This window comes from Brassica napus, chromosome C2 (genome assembly GCF_020379485.1).
Source record: "Brassica napus cultivar Da-Ae chromosome C2, Da-Ae, whole genome shotgun sequence".
Classification (NCBI taxonomy): domain Eukaryota; kingdom Viridiplantae; phylum Streptophyta; class Magnoliopsida; order Brassicales; family Brassicaceae; genus Brassica; species Brassica napus.
The window spans coordinates 46,082,382-46,100,843 of NC_063445.1; the positions used below are offsets into that span (position 1 = coordinate 46,082,382).

An 18,462-nucleotide genomic window follows, 5' to 3' on the forward strand; every position below is an offset into this window, starting at 1 on the left:
GCCTACATTCTAGGCAATACATTGGTCGTGTATTTATTCACGTTTGAGTAAGTCAATCAATATCTATATTTTGAAAAGGACAGAGAAAGACGAAAACATAATACACAACTTCATTGTTTCTTTGTCTCATTATATAACTCATTTTACATTTTTCTTACTTCAAGATAAAAGAAACAAAACCCCAAATTAGAAAAAGGGTGAAAAATAAAAACTATAACAACAATCAAAATAGTAAGAAAGTAAATAAACTTTTTTTTGAACAATTACTTTTTTTTTTCATCTTCTAAAAATCTCTCTTCTGCAAACAGTCAAAACATCATCTGATCTCCATGGAATGAGTTTCTCACTTCTCTAAGCTGCAATTCCTGCAACAATAACATCAATTTCAAATGATTCATCAGATTTTCTCAAGAGCACAAACGTTCAAGCTCTCAGACTCAGATGAGAAAAGCCATTTATTATTCATACCTCCGTTTGGTTGCCTGTTGATGTAGCCAGCTGGTCCTCTGGACATGAAGTCAAACGCTCCCATTCTTTCCTCCGCCTTTGCAGGCAGCGAAAGCCACGCCGAGTCACTGTACAAAGAGTCTGTCTCCAAGCTGCTTGAGCCGCTGCTGTAACCACCAACATGACCCCCTCTCATTGCTTCTAATCCTAAGCCTCCTCCTCCCTCACTGCGGTAGCTATTACGTCTCGAGTTGTCTCCGATGCTGCCTAGTGAAGACATTCCATTGAAGCTGCTTCTAGATATTGGTGAGTTTGACATGTAACCTAGCCCACCACCATTACCCCATAAATGGTTCTTTGTTGCTGCATTTAGCACAGGACCGTTCCCAGCTCCTCCTGACTCAATCTGGCTACCGTACCTGCCAAGACTCGGAGCATATCCTGGGCTAAGGGGCCGCCCAAAGCCTGCACTGGAACCAGACCCAAAGTTCTGACTCTGATCTGGCTCAAAGTTCAGCTCAATTCCGTATCCATGTCCAAACGGTGAGAATCCACCACCCCTATTACCTAATCCTGGACTGTACCTAACTTCAGGTTTGACTCCATAACCGGAGATTGGACTCGGGCTGAACCCTTGGGTGTACTCGTTCATCAGCAATGCACTGATTCTACTACTGCCAAAGCTATTTACATTCATTTGGTTCCGGATAGGGTTCAGAGCCATTTCCTTAGGAACAGCCAGTTTGACCTCAACCATCTTTCCATTGAGTTCGTGGAATGTCCTCTGCAGAACTTTGTCTACAGCGTCCTCTGACTCAAAAGAGATGAACCCGAAGCCTCTCGGTCGCTGGGTTCTGTGGTCATACATCACCACAACGTCAGTGATCACCCCAAACTGAGCAAAATACTTTTTGAACTCAGCTTCTGTCACCGATGAAGCCAAACCTCCAACAAAGATCTTCTTGCTGTTTGCTGGGCCAGGTGACCCCTGGAGACTAGTGTTGTAACTTTTGTTCAATACTACGTGATCATCTCTTGGAACTGCCTTCTTCGCCTCAACCTGTGATCATGGAGAAAAATAGAAATCTTTACTACTATAAAACTCACACTCGCTGATTGATCCTTGCTTAGTAAATATAAATCCTCATGCAGAATAGCTTTGCTTCGCGGAGCAGCAACCTTCTAATAAAAGATTGATACTCAAGCAATGTAGTATTGGTTTACAAAAGGGGTTTGATGGAAACACTTACAAGTTTACCATCAATCACGTGTCTGAGAAACACGACTCTCTCAGCAACAATGGGGTCAGAGAAGACAAGGAAACCAAAGCCACGAGCACGACCAGTGGCTCGATCCTTCATGATGACGGCCTCCAAAACCTCACCGAAACTCTGAAAATACTCGCGAAGACGATCTTCAGTGGTCTCCCAAGAGATCCCACCGATGAACAGCTTACATGATTCCATCTCCATTCTGAAACAAAGGAGAGTATACATATAACATCTTGATCTAACTAAAAATGCTTATGAAGAGATTCAAAATCGAACAAACATACCTTTTGGAAAACAGTGAAGGATGTGTCGATGAAAACGAACTACTGGGTCTTGATCGGATTCTGAGAACCGATCGACCCACGATCCTGGATTCCTGCAAACAAACAAACACACACACACATGGGTCGATCAATAAAGGTGTAAGCTTTGAAGAAGAGATTAAAAACCCATAACAGAAGAAAGAGAGAGATAAAGAATCTGATAAGTCACCGAAGTTTAAGAAAAGGGAGAAGAGGAAGAGAAGGGGAGATTGAAATCTAAGAGATTGGAGAGGATGAAGCTTTTAATAAGAGGGCGTGAGGCCCTCTTTTCTCCTCTCTCTCTTTTCTTTTTTTGATTTTCGTCCAATAATAAAAATGGATTTTACTGTTTTTATTTTGGAAATGGCCAAAAAGAAAATGGAGGATGGAGTTTGTAGAAGAAGAGAAGAAACAGCAAAATTTGGGAAGAGAAAGCTCTTTCTTACGTTTTGGTTTTATATGGAATGTTTGGCTTAGAGACGATGGCATTTTCGTCTTTTCGTTTCTCCTTCTGTAATAATAGTTTAACAGAAATTAATAATTTATAACCGACTGTTTGTTGGTTTGTACTTTGTAGTACACACTTTTGCCCATTTGTTTAAAAATCTTGGCCATTTTAGTATTTAGATGAATTTTTATTTTCAATATCTAACATGAATAAGACATGGGACGACTTGAAAGATATAATTAATTAAGATCGTTATAGAGTTAATTACGGATTTATGCTGATCATCCCAAATCTTTTTTTTCTTTCTGAATTTGTTTCCATTTATTTTGAAATATCAGTTTTGTTTTGTTTTTATTTTCACATTAGTCGATAACACATCAGCATCATTACGTACCAAACATATTTTTCATCCAATGGTTTCTTAAGCAGCTAACTATGAAAATATTTAACATGTAATTTTATAGACAATAGTTATTTCTCATTGCGAATATTTGATTGAGCTTACTATAAATTGAAGAAGACTGGAAATTTTATAAAAAAATAAAAAATGGGGAATCAAAGTGGGCAGGAACATGGGGGATTGAATGGTTGATGACGATAAAGATTGACATCCCACGAATTTTATTGTCCATATATATCTCTGCTTTTCAAATAAATTTATAATTGAATTGAATGATTATTAAAATAATTCAGTGGAAGATGTTTCAAGGACAGAAGGCATTCCTTGTGCATCCAAATTATTACCAACTTTCATTCCCATACTTTATACCCATTCATCTTTATTCCATCAAACTTAATCACTATTTGATTTTTAATTTGGTTATTCTTTGCTCTCTTTTAGAAAGTTACTTACATAAATCTCTGTGTTTTGTTTCTTTGGTGGTAATATAATTTTTACAGATCAATTATCCACCGTTGACAACAATACAAGTCTGCATGCATCATCTATATATAGATCATCATATACTATAAAAAACAAAATGTTCGTATTTACAACACATTGGTCTATATCACCAATTAATTTATTCGCCCGCCCAACATTTAATCCAGAGTTTAATAATTCGTATTACCTACCATTTATTCATTAGTCTATTGATTTCACTAAAGAAGGGACATCGAATGTTTAATCTACGAGTGTGACACATTATATTAATTATCCTCCGCTAACCATAATACTTGGATGTTTTTATAGCCGACTAGGGTAAAACCGCCCTATAGGCGGTCGGATAAGTGAATGATTAAGATAACAAATATCTTAAATTGTAATGAAAATTTGGTGTATTCTTACTATCAGTTGGGAAAAAAAAATTAAGAAAAGAAATATAAAGTGAAACTCAACAAACAGTAAAAAAAACAACCAAAATATCAAAGATTCAAAACATATGATTGTCGATGTTTTTTTTTAAAAAAAAATGTCATAGCGGTCGCTTCAGGTGAAGGCTATCTAATTGAGACATGGCTTCTGTGAGATACGATTGCACAAAGAGAAGAAGCCTTCAGTCCATCCCAAATTTGGAGGATTGGGCAAATGCTTCATGAACTTTGGGCAGATGTTTTCCTCCTATCGATGTCACTCTTGAGCTAAACAGAAATATACATTGAGAGACTTATTAGATGATTAAGCTATGGTTAAAGGATTTATATAGTTATAAGTACAATCACTAAACTTAATACAATACTTTCAAGAGAGTGCATCTACTAAGCATGTGATGCTTTTGATTATTGAACTCTTTCATCTCCATGATGCAGTAGGGACAAACAAAATAATCAACTTTGGTGAAGAATATACACACTACTTGGTCACATCTCACAAAATATATTTCCATTAAACGACAAACTTAAAAGCAAAAAAATAAAGGCATGTTCTGATGTTCAAGATGTTGTACCTGAATCCATGCTCCATAATAACTTCGGGCACCTAAAAATAATTAAAAAGTAGCTCAAAACCATTAGTTCATGAAGCATTTCATCAGAGCAACAATATGAAACTCATTTTCATACAAGTACCATATTAGAATCAAAGAAATTTCATTTGCTACAACAGCAGCAAAAAAGATCTCGGAGACAGACAAAAATGTCAAGTTAAGTTTCATAGATTATTTCATGGTTAAGTACTTAACAGCAACACCTTGTATAGCTAACAGCGAGGGAAGATGAGGAGGCCAGCCTTTACGCTTGTCATGCTTGATGTTGATCTAAGGAGTTAAGTCGTGTGTTTAGTGCTTGACGTTGGTCTATGGAGTTAAGTCGTATGTCTAAAGTGATAAATCAAACCATCGTACCAGTTGGGATTTTTAGAATTGTAGACGAAACTAGGCCATGGAAGTCACGAACGATTCTACATGACTATTCGTCTAAATTGACATCCCAAAACTCTATTGTTGCTGGAGAACGTCAGAGATCTATGACGTAGATGAACCCTAATTTATGGGACTAAACTGGTCTCCACATTGAAACATAAGCCCAATGTGTTTTTGTAAATTGGACAGGTGTTACGCTGGGAGCACTCGACATAATGACATGACGCTGATGTGTCTTCACCAGAAGAGAGCAAACAATACTTTATATATATATACTAGGATCGGTCCCCCCTGCGGGCGGGATACGTATTTGATAATAATTAAAATAGTTTGAGTAAATAATTATTTTAATTTTTATTAGTTAAAAATATGAATAGTAGTTAATTTGTGTACTTGTTTTTTTTCCTTGTTAAGTCTAAATAAACTATGCTATTTTGATAATTAATTTGTTTTTTTTCTCTTGGGATGGCGTTACATCAGTTCTTGCTGGGATTTCATCCTTTTGTACTGTAATAAATTACATAATAACTTGTGTGGTCCATTTTATATTCATTGTAACTGCTTATTTATATATATAAGTCAAATATACACAACGGGTCCTTATAAACAAATAAACTACTGCTTCAAAATGTTAAATGATAGGTAGTTATTTGATGACAACTAATTAGAATAGATCGTTGAAACATGTGTAACACTAACTTGTATAAAAAAGTGTTCTTCTCAGCATGTTTAAACTATACGGATGAACCTAGACAGAAATCACGAAATCATATAATAAAAATCTTTTTAAGTACGAAAATGGACTGACGGACAAAAACGCATAATACGAAAATTGTTAACATCAAAATACTTCAAACTAACAACGATGTCTGAAACCAACTCAGAACATCCACAAAGGTGAAATAAAAAGTAAATGACCAAAACATAGATTAGCAGTATCATTGATACTTTAACTCAACCAACACGCGCCTTCTTGACCACATTAGAAGACGTGTCAGCCATCTTATGCGCATTCACAGCCGGCTTCTTTCCAGCACTCTTCGATCCCCCATAACTGCCATGGATGCAAGATTTCCACGATCTGGATTGCCATCAGGCGTGTCGTCATCATCATCGTCATCACCCCAGATACATTCCTATAAGTTAAACATACATGGACATGCTAATTGTGAGACGGTACAATACACATTTTACTTACATTATCGCCAAGGTCGGGGACTGCACTCCTTCTTCAGACTTGGTCGGACAGAAAAACAACAGGCGAGTCAGTAAACGTCATGTGATAACAACATAATGTCTCAAACACATATCTTACCAACATCTGAACGGTCTCACTTGCCCTGAGATTGTGCAGCTACGCCATCACACCATCGAAACAAACGAACGTCCCTTCACCAGTATCATCAGCCACAACTAACTCAACACGATAGCTGGAGATAAGCAACAAAATCTTAAACACAATTAATGTGAGGGACATATACACAAACGGGTATAACTATCATCATATGCTAAGCTACTATATACCGCAACGCTCCGACAGCATGAGAATTACTGCACGACACACATTCGAATGCAGAGGCGGAACGATGCAACTTACTACTGTACTTAGAGCATGCAACATAACACCATCCCTTGTAAGTGTCAACGCGTGAGACTCGCCCAGGGCATAAAAAGTCAATTTCCTACATTATATACAACAACACCACATGCAGTTACACCAAAATGAAGTCTATTATTCTGAAGTAAAGTTATATAAGGTTGTTTGTTCAGCAAGTTACTTGTGACGAAGCCATGATGATAAAAAATTTGAGCTCAGCCATTGTCACATTCTCAACCTCTGCATATGCCCTTAGTAGTGGTGCAACAGATAGTAGGCCAGTGTCCCTAGCCACCAACTTGTACGATAATTTAAGATGGCCATCATCATAATTTCGTCAACGTACGCGTACACAATCAATTACGGTTAAGCTTACTTGTAGAAGCAAGTTTCCCCTGCACTTGTTTCCCTATCAAAATATATATGCGTCTCAGACGTTGCGTTGAGGAACAAACGGCCTGCACATTAAAGTAAATAGCTTCATAATGTGATCTCCATAGTACCAGATAACATCATACGGGATAGATCAAGATAATACCTCCGACCATCTTTGGGTTTATGTTTGTGGCAACAATCACCTTTGGATCAACATGCATGTCTTCAAGGTTTTTGTGCAACGCAACAACCTGAGAATCAAACAAACTCAGAGTAACAGACACATCACTGCAAGTTTATAGAACAAAAAAACAGTTTTAATCACAGATCAACACTCAAAATCTAGCATGGTAAAAATTAAAAAAAAGAAAAACACAAAAAAAGAAATAAATAAATAAATAAAAATAGTTACTTTTCCATCTTGATAGTTGCCATGACACAATTCTTATCCTCTGGAAGTTCACTCACTATACTCTTAACAACAGTTATCTCACCTACAATGTCTACGGAAATGGAGAGCAATATCAGTATGTTGCATGAATAAATCGCTACAAACTATAAAACCCAAAGCCCATAATAAGACCGTCTGTGTATACATAAATAATGTCCATACCTGGAAGCTGTGTGTTAGTGTTAGCTAATCCAACCAGCTCGGCTTGGTTACGGAACCGGAAGCCTTCTTTAGACAACGGTGAGATCGGTTTGGTTATCTCATCAAATTCTGAATTATCATTGAACCGAATCAACAGAGGTGAGTCGGTAAGCCTGAAGTTCTGAGCACATCGGGCCACGTCAAAACTGGAGAGGGAATATACTTATCTGACGCCAAGCCTCTCCCAGAATTTTGAAAGCCGATGAGCATTGATGGTGGCTTGCATCATAGTTGACTGAAAACAGATTAGATATTTCTCAGAATCGATAAACAATGAGAAACCACCAGAATGATCTAACACAGATCTTTAAAAAAAATTATAATAACAGAACAATCGACCCACATGATCTCACCACCACGCTTGACATTTCTCGCCTCCCAGAAACGTAGCAGTCTAGCATCGACGACGGATGAGCAACCACCGGTCTTCAAGTCGGAGAAGAAAATTCTTGAATTAGCCATAACAACACAATTTCAGTAAGTCGACAGAGTTAGAAATAGATGATGAGTTCGATAGGAGAAGCACTCACATATTTATACGGATCTGACACCGTCTCAGAGTGAAGAACGCCTCATTCAAGATTGCGGAATGGGCTATTGAATGAAGAGAAATTAAGACGAACTATAACTCTGCCAGTTTCATACATGGTTAAGCAGATCAATCGTCACTCGTCGCCGGCACAGAAGAAGGGAGAGATGTGCATATTCGACGATCGCCATTTTAGGGTTAGAGCAAGCCGCGTCATATCGGCCCAGTGTAAGGGTTGCAAGCGTAAAGCCCAACGGACAGAGAAATAAGAAAGCCTATAAACTAATGTTTTAAATGAAACGATGTGTTTAAGCAGAAGGGACACGTGGTGTGCTGAGATCGATTGAATTATCTAGGTGGACGTCTACGTGTACCATCTGGCAGTGAAACAAAGCCTATTTTATATAATTAGATAGATATATAGAAAATAGATAGATTTACCAACTATAGCATGGTTTTTCAAAGTTGTTGATTAACATGATCGTAACACATGACGACTAAAATTTAAAATTGTGACATGTGTTAAAAATATTAAATTTTTGTAAATAAGATATTTGATAATAGTTTTTTAAAACTTTAAACAAAATAGAATTGAAAATATATAATTATATTTATCTAAAATAAAGTAGTTAATAGTAATTTTCCTTTTTTTTATAATCCTAATAAAAAGAAAATTGGAAAGTTTATTTGAAAGTAATTTTCCCATTTAAAAAAAAACTTTATGAAAACATTATATTAAGATGGTGGCATAAATAAATTGTAAGCATAGTAACTGTAAAATATCTAAATGTAACCGAAAATAATGATTTGATAGTAATTTTCCTTTTCATAAAACATAAACCAAATATAACTGTAAAACATTATTTTATAGTAATTATTCCGAATTTTCTTTATACCTAGCATAAAGTACTTGATAGTAATTTTCCTTTTCTAAAATCCTAAATGAAATATATATATATAATTAATATTTAAAATAAAATATATGATAGTAATTTTGTTTTTTAAAACAGTTACTAAACAAAAGAAAGGTTGAAAATTATTGAAAGTGATTTTCCTTTTAAAAAAAAATTGAGAAATTTTTTTATATTACAACTAAAGAAAAAACGAATTGTAAAAAATTAATGTGGAAAACTTATTAATTGTGACTAAAAATAATGATTTGATAGTAATTTTATAAAACCTAAACAGAAGATTATTATAAAAATTAGTTTATAATAATTATTTTCAAGTTTCTAATTAACATTATCGCGACACATGACAATAAAAAAAAAAGATATTAACATGTGTTAATTGTTTATAAATATATAATAATTATCTAAAATAAATTGTTTGGTAATACTTTTTTTAAATCATAAAAAAAGAATTTTAAAATGAGTGATTTGATAATATTTTTACCTTTACAAGAATTTGATGAAGAACACAATATTAGAAATAGTAAAATAATAAATTATAAAAAATATTATTTCAAAAATTATATAATTATAATTGTAAATTGTTATTTTATAAGAATTTGATGAAGAACACAATATTAGAAATAGTAAAATAATAAATTATAAAAAAGTTGTTTTAAAAATTATATAATTATAATTGGAAATTGTTATTGATAGTATTTTTCCTTTTCTAAACTTTGGATAAAATATAATTCTAAATTTTTTTTTTGATGAAATTATTTGATAGGAGTCTTTTTTTTCTTTTAATTTTAATTTTCAAGAGTATTTGATAGAATTTGTTTTTCAAATAGTAAATAAATTTGATTTGTTTTTTTTTTTTGACATCAAGACATTCACAGACTCATATTGACTCTGTAAACCAAAATGGTAACTCCGCATCCATGTAAGCAACGAAAGACGGTTGTTTCCTACCACTGTGTGCTAAGTTATCCGCCCGTTGGTTCTCCGTTCGAGGTACATGAACGACGTCTGAGTTGAGGAAGCTTCCTTGTAAAAACTTGATATCTTTTAGATAACTTTCAAATGCTGGTCATTCTTCTGGTTCCGAAATCATCTTTACCAATTGAGAACAATCCGTGACAAACGTAACCTGAAACTGTCTTAAATTCTTCATACATTCCATTACCCAAATCAAAGCCTCCACCTCCGAATGAAGAGGTGAAAGACATGCCCTTACATTCTTTGCCCCTAATAAACCACCAAAACCCGGTAAGGTACTATATCAGCCTTGTCCTGAAAATAGTTCCTTATCTTCTCATGATCCATCTATTAAGCACCAACGTCCTGACGTTACTAATGTGATTCTGGTCTGCACCTGAAGTTCCTTCTTTTGATCAGTGAGTATATGTGCCTCAGCCCAAAGTGTTGATTCCAATTATGCTAATTTAAGTGTTTCCCTTGGGCCAGTATCCAGATTACTAAATACTTTATTATTTCGACATTTCCATATATACCATAATATCCAAGAAAATTGATGGTCATCTATCTTTAGATTAACTCTCCAAAAAAGATGATCCATATTACCAAAAAAAGACCTTGTAGGAAAAAAGTTGGGATTCGATGGTATTTTAGAAAATGCCCACATTTGACGTGCTGGAGGACATTCAAAAAACACATACACTACAAGAAAACAGCGATATTCTGACGGACATTCCGACGGAAAATGAAATCCTCGGAATATCCCGAGGAATTTCCGAGGAAACACAAAATTTGGTTTCCTCAGAATTTCCTCGGAATATACCGACGGAATTCCGAGGAAATATCAATCCGTCGGAATATTCCGAGGAAATTCTGAGGAAATATGTGTTCCTAGGAAAAAATGATGAATTCCGAGGAAATATTATAGCCGTTGGAGAGCCGTTGGGGGATTTTACAAAATTCCGAGGAAATTCCGACGAACTAGCCGTTGGCGTCGGAATTTCCTCGGTCTGTCGGCAGGATTTAAACTATAAATACAAGCACTCCTCTTCCTCTTCATTCACTCCATATCTTCATCCTCCCTCTTACTCTATTTACACACGAATTTGATTCATAAAAAATATGTCTTCTTCAAATTATTTTCGTTCTTGGATCGATCGACCTCATTTGGATCCGAACATGAGATTGCTTACGGAAGAATATCAACAAGGTATAACTGAATTCATGGGGTTAGTTCACCGACAACCGGAAGCAAAAACAGGTATGTTAAGATGTACTTGCTCTAATTGTAAAAATAGAAAGGTTATTAAAGAGTGGGATGTTTGGACTCATCTATATTTGAGTGGGTTTACACGAAGTTACAAATTAGAACGGATGTAGATTATGGTGTAGGTACTGAGCAGATGGTAAATGATCATTTTAGAGGGGAAGATTTACCCAATGCACAAGCTAGGAGATTTTATGATATGTTGGATGCTGGAAAGCAACCATTGTACGGAGGTTGCAGAGATGGTCATTCAGCTTTATCATCTGCTACAAGATTGATGGGCATTAAAACAGATTATAATTTGGCTGAAGACTGTGTGGATGCGATTGCTGATTTTGTAAAAGGTATTCTACCCGAGGATAATGTAGCTCCTGGTTCATACTACGAGGTTCAGAAACTCGTAGCTGGTCTTGGTTTATCGTATTAGGTAATAGATGTTTGCAGCGACAACTGCATGATTTATTGGAGGGCGGATGAACAGCGTGTTACATGCAAATTTTGTGGAAAGCCTCGTTATAAAGATACGAGTGGAAGAGTTCCAGTGCCATATAAAAGGATGTGGTATTTACCTTTGACGGAAAGGTTGCAGAGGTTGTATCTGTCTGAACGCACAGCGCAACCAATGAGATGGCATGCAGAGCACTCAACAGATGGTGAGATCAGACATCCTTCAGATGCAAAAGCGTGGAAGCATTTCCAATCAAAGTATCCCGACTTTGCGTATGAGAGAAGAAATGTCTATCTTGGATTATGTACTGATGGTTTCAGTCCGTTTGGCAAGAGTGGAAGACAATATTCTCTATGGCCCGTCATTCTTACACCATACAACCTACCCCCAAACTTGTGCTTGCGACGAGAGTTTTTGTTTCTCTCGATTCTCGTTCCCGGACCAGAGCATCCTAAGAGATCACTTGGTGTGTTTCTTCAGCCACTAATATATGAGTTGCAACAACTACGTGCTCAAGGTGCTGAAACATACGATGTTTCGTGTAAAGAAAACTTTCAAATGCGGGCAGTACTAATGTGGACAATAAGTGATTTTCCAGCATATGGTATGTTGTCTGGATGGACAACGCATGGAAGGCTATCATGTCCATATTGTTCAAATCGGATGATTATAGAGAGAGAAAAAGGGGGGGGGGGTCGAATTATAGGGGAAATCAGAGGGGATGAGAGTTCTGAGGTTTTGATCCAAAAGGTTCGGGTTTTGCCTTATAATTTTGTTTCCCGCACATGCATCGATCGATGCGTTTTTGTACAAATACGTACGAGATTTTCCGAGGACATTCCGAGGAACGCTTGAGATTCTCGATCGATCGATGGGATAATCTAATCGATCGATCACATTGTTACGATTTGGTCTATCTTAGTGATCGATCGATGCGCTTTTGGATATATATACATCGATCGATCCGTTTATAAAAAACGTACGAGATTTTCCGAGGACATTCCGAGGAACGCGTGAGATTCTCGATCGATCGATGGGATAATCTAATCGATCGACCACATTGTTACGCTTTGGTCCATCTTAGTGATCGATCGATGCGTTTTTGGATATATATACATCGATCGAATTGTTTATAAAAAAACGTACGAGATTTTTCGAGGACATTCCGGGGAATGCTTGAGATTCTCGATCGATCGATGGGATAATCTAATCGATCGATCACATTGTTACGCTTTGGTCCATCTTAGTGATCGATTGATGCGTTTTTGGATATATATACATCGATCGATCCGTTTAGAAAAAAAAATTGGCGTATTGAAACCCCAAACACTAGTTCCTCGGAATTTCCTCGGAATTCCGAGGAAGAAAAGGGTTTCCTCGGAATTTCCTCGGAATTTCGAGGAAGAAAAGGGTTTCCTCGGAATTCCCTCGGAATAATCTGAGGAAATTCCGAGGAAATAGGGTTTTTAAACCGAAAACAACGTTTTGCGGTTTGAATAACACCTATATAACCCTTATTAAGTGTCTTACGTTCATTATGAAGTCAAAAATTTGTTCCTTACCGTATAATTAACACTTTTCCGATTGTATTAACGAAATCCCACAACATAAGAGAAACATTTATACCTTTTAATGAACGGTAAAAGGAATACTTTCAATTAATTTTGAAATTTGTTATCTCATGGTTTATGCTCATCTATACAAAGAATCCTCAATGGTATGCATTACAATTGTATAAGAAATGAAATATGGCAAAAAAATTGATGTTTTGAAACCCCAAACACTTGTTTCTCGGTATTTCCTCGGAATATTCCGAGGAAATTCCGACGGATATTTTACTATCCGTCGGAATGTCCTCGGAATATTTTCATTTTACCGGGCAAATATTTCGCGAAAATGGAAATTAGAATTCCGACGGAATTCCGACGGATAATGTCCGTCGGACCCTAGGTTTTATAACCACGAGCCCCTTCTTCTTCCCCATTTCTTTCTTCTTCCTCTGCGCGACTCCTCTCTTCTCTCCGGTGATTTCCCCCTGAAATCCGATGATATCTTCGGCGAACTCCCCCTTCTCTTACACAAATCATGTAAGAACCCTATCCCACTCTCTTAGGTTCTATTTGTTAGGTTTTTGTGTAGTTTTTATAGATTTTTGTTAGGGTGATTGGTTAGGATTGTGATTTGGTTGTATAATAGGTTTAGAATTGTGATTTGGTTGAATAATTTGTTTTGTTGAATTGATTAGAATTTTTTATAATTTTTTTATTTTTTTTTGTATTTATAAAATCGATTTTTGTATATAAATTCGATTTTTCTATATAAAATCGATTTTTGTATTTTACAAAACGATTTTTCTCTATAAATTCGATTTTTTGGATTTTACAAAATCTTTTTTGTATATAAATTTGATTTTTTGGATTTTACAAAACATTTTTTAATATCTATAAAACTTTTTTTGTGATTAAAAAACTATTATTTGGGATTTTTAAAATTTATATATATATATATATATATATATATTAAAAACTATTTTTGTAATTATTAAACTATTTTTTATTTATTAAAACTATTTTTGTTTGTTAGAACTATTTTTATATATTTATTAAATATTTTTAATATCTATAAATCTTTTTTTGTGATTAAATTATTTGGGTTTTTTTTTAAAAAAAATTAATTTATATATTTCTGTATTTATTAAATATATTTTTTTAATTTACAGGTCTCATGATGATCAGACCCTGTCTCGACAGCGTTGTAGTCGTGGTGGTACGGGGATCCAGTCTCGGGATTCAAGCTATTTTCAAGATTCTCCTTCGCCCCACAGCTCCAACCATACATCTCCCTCTGCTGCACCCGCTCCTGCTCCTCTCGCTCCCGCTGCTGCATCCGTTCCTGCTCCTCCGGGTCCTCCGGGAGTGATGAGTGTTGCGGAGTTGGTTCAACAGCCCGGTCGTGACCATCTTCCGTGTCTCACTCCGTATCCACATGGACGGGGTCAAACATGGTAATTAAACATTTTTTTTCTTTAAATTTGAATTCATTATTAACCGTTTGTTCTTTTTATTAGGTTCAACCGATCCGGGAACCAGCAAATGATGGAGATGATGCAGAGGATGTACCCGAACGAGGTGTTCCCAGACGTGCCAGACCCGTAGTTTTTTTTTTCCAAAAACTCTGAATGTTTTATTTTTATTTGTGAAACTTTGAATATTAATTAATATGATTTCAATTTTAATTTTAATTTTATATTTTCGAATTTAAATTTCAAAAAATTTATTTTTTTAAAAAAATTAATATTTTTTACATTCCGAGGAAATTAATTATATTTTTTACTCGATTGATCGATGCATTTTTGGACATATATCCATCCATCGATCTGTTTATAAAAAAACGTTCGGAATATACCGAGGGACATCTTCCTCGGAATATACCGAGGGACACATTTCCTCGGAATATACCGAGGGACACATTTCCTCGGAATATACCGAGGGACATGTTCCTCGGAATATACTGAGGGACATGTTCCTCGGAATATTCCGAGGAAGATGTCCCTCGGTATATTCCGAACATTATTTTATAAATGGATCGATCGATGGATATATGTCCAAAAACGCATCGATCGATGAACTTCCGAGGAAATATCCCGAAGAAGTTCTCCCTCGGTATATTCCGAGGAGATTTCCGACAAACTAGTGATCCTCGGAATTTCCTCGGAAATTTGTTTCCTCAGAATTCCGTCGGAAAATTCCGAGGGATTTCCGGGGAAAGAAGAAATTCTGAGGAATTATTTCCGAGGACTTGTTTCGTCGGTATGTCGTCGGAATAACGTTATTCCGTCGATAGTTTATTGATTCCTCCGGGTTTCCACATCAAGCACAACATATCTTCCCTTGTATTCCTCTCGCTCTGAGGTTTTTCATTACCTCTATACAACCTGAAAGGAGTTGCCATAAAAAATGCTTAATCTTCGGCGGATACCACACTTCCCAACATAAAGCTTTAAGTAAATCCACTGTGGGCCCAATAAATTCTGGTGGTTTTTCCTTAACAGGATTTATCCGTTCTACTTGATTCCCTAATTTAACAGAATATTTCACATTGTTAGTGAAATGCATTCCATTCCTATCTTCCATTTGATGTTTACTTAATGGGATACTTTCAATGATTTTTACATCATGAGGATTCACTAAAGCCCTAATTGCCTGAAGGTTCCAAGTTTCGGATTTCGAGTTGATGAGAGAATCCACTGTCAGATCCGGGTAACTGTGTTGAAGGTTTTTGGCTTTTCGATCAGCCTCCACATTTGGTTTCCAAGCATCGCCGTGTTAAAATAAATTTGATTTGTAAAACAATTTTTCAAATATTTCTTATAAATAACAAAATTTTATGTTTAATAATAAATTTAAATTTTGATGTTTAAAAGATCACAATAATAATATTTGTATATAAGATTAAATTCTCTTTTATTTTTCACCATACATAATAGCATATACAAGGAAAGTATTATAAAAGTTTTTTTCTTCACACAACTTTTAATTTCTTTACTATTAATTTGCTATATCTTAGGATGATGTTATAACTGTCATAAAATTATGATGTCGTTGTGAATGAGCTTATGTCACCATTATGTTTATGTGTTTATATGCATATACAATATATAAGTAGCTATAATGTCACTTTGAAAGAATTAAAAAATATTTTCAAATGTGTGCATTAGTGTTGGTGAAAATTATTTATTTCAAATAAAAATTAAAGAATCAGATTTTTAATCTTTGAAACTTTGCAGTCTCAAAGATTCATAAACACATAAAGGTAATTATACTACATAGTATATATTTTTCTATTTTAGTAAACTTAATATTTTAATTTTGATTTATTTCTATTTAATCAACTTTGTGGATAAGAATTGTAAAAACAAACACAAAGAACGAAGATAATAAATTTAAAGTAAAACATGTGAGAATATTTAGAAAACAACAAAGTGTTTAGCAATATGGATATAGATCCAAGAGAAACGTTGAAAATAGCGGAATCAACACTTTGGGCTGAGGCACATGTAATAAATAGTCAGAGAATGGTACATCAAGTACATGACAGGTCCATACCAGCAATTCCAGGAAGATGGTGTTTCACTGATGGTTCCTTGAAAGATAAGGACATATTTTCCAGACAAGGCTGGTACAACACTTTACTGGGTTTTGATGGATTGTTAGGAGCAAGGAATGTGAGGACAAGTCTTTCACATCTCCATTCGGAGGTGGAAGCGCTATGGGCAATGAAATGCATGAAAAATTTAAGACAGTTTCAGGTCACGTTTGCAACGGATTGTTCTCAATTGGTAAATATGGTTTTGGAACCAGAAGAATGGCCAGCATTTGATAGTTACCTGGAAGACATCAAGCTTTTGAAAAGAAGCTTTCTCAACTCAGAAATCGTTCATGTACCTCGGACGGAGAATTTAGAGGCGGATAGCTTAGCACGCAGTGCTAGGAAACAACCGTCTTTCGTCATTCATATGGATGGAGAGTTACAGATCTAGTTTACAGAGTCTGTAAATGTTTGTTGTAAAAAAAAAATTAGAAAATCACATTCTTATGCTCAATTTATATTTTAATTCCGTAGTGTAACATTAACTATTGTGAATTGTGTTGCTTTTAATTTGTTTTAAACCCTAGAAACAATACGGAGGATTTACACCAATTTTTTTATATATGTTTTAAGTTTAATTACATACCATTAATATTATTTTTAATTTAAATAAAATAGAACTATTTATAAAGTTTGGTTCTTCAAAGTTGCTGATTAACATGATCGTAACACATGGCGACTAAAATTTAAGATTGTGACAAGTGTTAAAAATGTTAACTTTTTGTAAATCAAATATTTGATAATAGTTTTTTTAATCCTAAACAAAATAAAATTGAAAATATATAATTATATTTATCTAACATAAAGTATTTAATAGTAATTTTCCTTTTTTATAAATCCTAATTAAAAGAAAATTGGAAAGTTTATTTGAAAGCAATTTTCCCTTTTAAAAAGAACTTCATGAAAACATTATATTAAAATGGTGGCATCAATAAGTTGTAAAAATAGTAACTGTAAAATATCTAAATATAACCGAAAATAATTATTTGATAGTAATTTTCCTTTTCATAAATCATAAACCAAATATTATTGTAAAACATTATTTTATAGTAATTATTCCAAATTTTCTTTATAGATACCTAACATAAAGTACTTGATAGTAATTTTCCTTTTCTAAAATCCTAAATGAAATATAGTTAAATATATATATGTACACGTATAATTATTATTTAAAATAAAATATAATATAGTAATTTTGTTTTTTTTTTAAACAGTTACTAAACAAAAGAAAGGTTGAAAATTATTGAAAGTGATTTTCCTTTTTTTTTAAACCAAATTTGAGAAAAACATTTATATGAAAAGTAATGAAAAAACGAATTGTAAAAAATAGTAATGTGGAAAACTTATTAATTGTGACTAAAAATAATTATTTGATAGTAATTTTGTAAAACCTAAACAAAAGATTATTATAAAATTAGTTTATAATAGTTATTTTAATGTTTCTAATTAATTAACATTATCGCGACACATGACAATAAAAAAATTAAGATATTGACATGTGTTAATTGTTTATAAATATATAATAACTATCTAAAATAAATTGTTTGATAATACTTTTTTAAATCATAAAAATAGAATTTTGAAATGAATTGTTTGATAATATTTTTACCTTTATAAGAATTTGATGAATAACACAATATTAGAAATAGTAAAATAATGAATTATAAAAAAAAATATTTTAAAAATTATATAATTATAACTGGAAATTGTTATTGATAGTATTTTTGATTTTCTAAACTTTTGAATAAAATATAATTCTAAAAGTTTTTTTTGATGAAATTATTTGATAGGAGTCTTTCTTTTCATAATA

The 18,462-nt window shown here is 34.1% G+C and overlaps 2 protein-coding genes across 16 annotated transcripts; both read right to left on the reverse strand.

The window, feature by feature from the left end:
* Nucleotides 1-88: 88 nt before the first annotated feature.
* LOC106419742 (heterogeneous nuclear ribonucleoprotein 1) lies at nucleotides 89-2,453 on the reverse strand. Of its 2 annotated transcripts, XM_013860569.3 has the most exons (5): nucleotides 2,211-2,453; nucleotides 2,003-2,094; nucleotides 1,698-1,920; nucleotides 469-1,507; nucleotides 89-365 (listed from the first exon to the last, which is right to left on the reverse strand). In XM_013860569.3, the coding sequence occupies exons 3-5, from the start codon at nucleotides 1,917-1,919 to the stop codon at nucleotides 352-354; spliced, it is 1,275 nt and encodes a 424-aa protein (XP_013716023.2). In that variant the 5' UTR covers nucleotide 1,920; nucleotides 2,003-2,094; nucleotides 2,211-2,453; the 3' UTR covers nucleotides 89-351. The 2 variants fall into 2 exon arrangements, with proteins under 2 accessions (XP_013716023.2, XP_013716022.2); XM_013860568.3 differs by having other exon boundaries at nucleotides 2,003-2,444.
* A 3,064-nt stretch (nucleotides 2,454-5,517) lies between these two features.
* Nucleotides 5,518-8,175, reverse strand: LOC125581962. 14 transcript variants are annotated; one of them, XR_007319775.1, is made up of 12 exons: nucleotides 7,923-8,175; nucleotides 7,736-7,840; nucleotides 7,556-7,627; nucleotides 7,354-7,461; nucleotides 7,153-7,243; nucleotides 6,904-7,028; nucleotides 6,742-6,823; nucleotides 6,547-6,652; nucleotides 6,366-6,450; nucleotides 6,084-6,198; nucleotides 5,967-6,004; nucleotides 5,518-5,849 (listed from the first exon to the last, which is right to left on the reverse strand). XR_007319775.1 is itself a non-coding variant. In XM_048748261.1 (11 exons), the coding sequence occupies exons 2-10, from the start codon at nucleotides 7,791-7,793 to the stop codon at nucleotides 6,123-6,125; spliced, it is 876 nt and encodes a 291-aa protein (XP_048604218.1). In that variant the 5' UTR covers nucleotides 7,794-7,840; nucleotides 7,923-8,175; the 3' UTR covers nucleotides 5,518-6,004; nucleotides 6,084-6,122. The 14 variants fall into 14 exon arrangements, 2 of the variants coding, with proteins under 2 accessions (XP_048604218.1, XP_048604219.1); XR_007319769.1 differs by having other exon boundaries at nucleotides 6,293-6,450; XR_007319770.1 differs by having other exon boundaries at nucleotides 5,518-5,892; nucleotides 6,293-6,450.
* Between the last annotated feature and the right edge of the window lie 10,287 nt (nucleotides 8,176-18,462).

Coding starts and splice junctions, on each gene's coding strand:
- LOC106419742 (XM_013860569.3), bottom strand. CDS start 1,919: ATGGAGATGGAATCATGTAAGCTGTTCATCGGTGGGATCTCTTGGGAG. Junction 1,508..1,697: donor ACGTGATTGATGGTAAACTT/GTAAGTGTTTCC, acceptor CCATGATCACAG/GTTGAGGCGAAGAAGGCAGT.
- LOC125581962 (XM_048748261.1), bottom strand. CDS start 7,793: ATGCTAGACTGCTACGTTTCTGGGAGGCGAGAAATGTCAAGCGTGGTG. Junction 7,029..7,152: donor GCAACTATCAAGATGGAAAA/GTAACTATTTTT, acceptor ATAAACTTGCAG/TGATGTGTCTGTTACTCTGA. Junction 6,653..6,741: donor GGGGAAACTTGCTTCTACAA/GTAAGCTTAACC, acceptor GTTGGTGGCTAG/GGACACTGGCCTACTATCTG.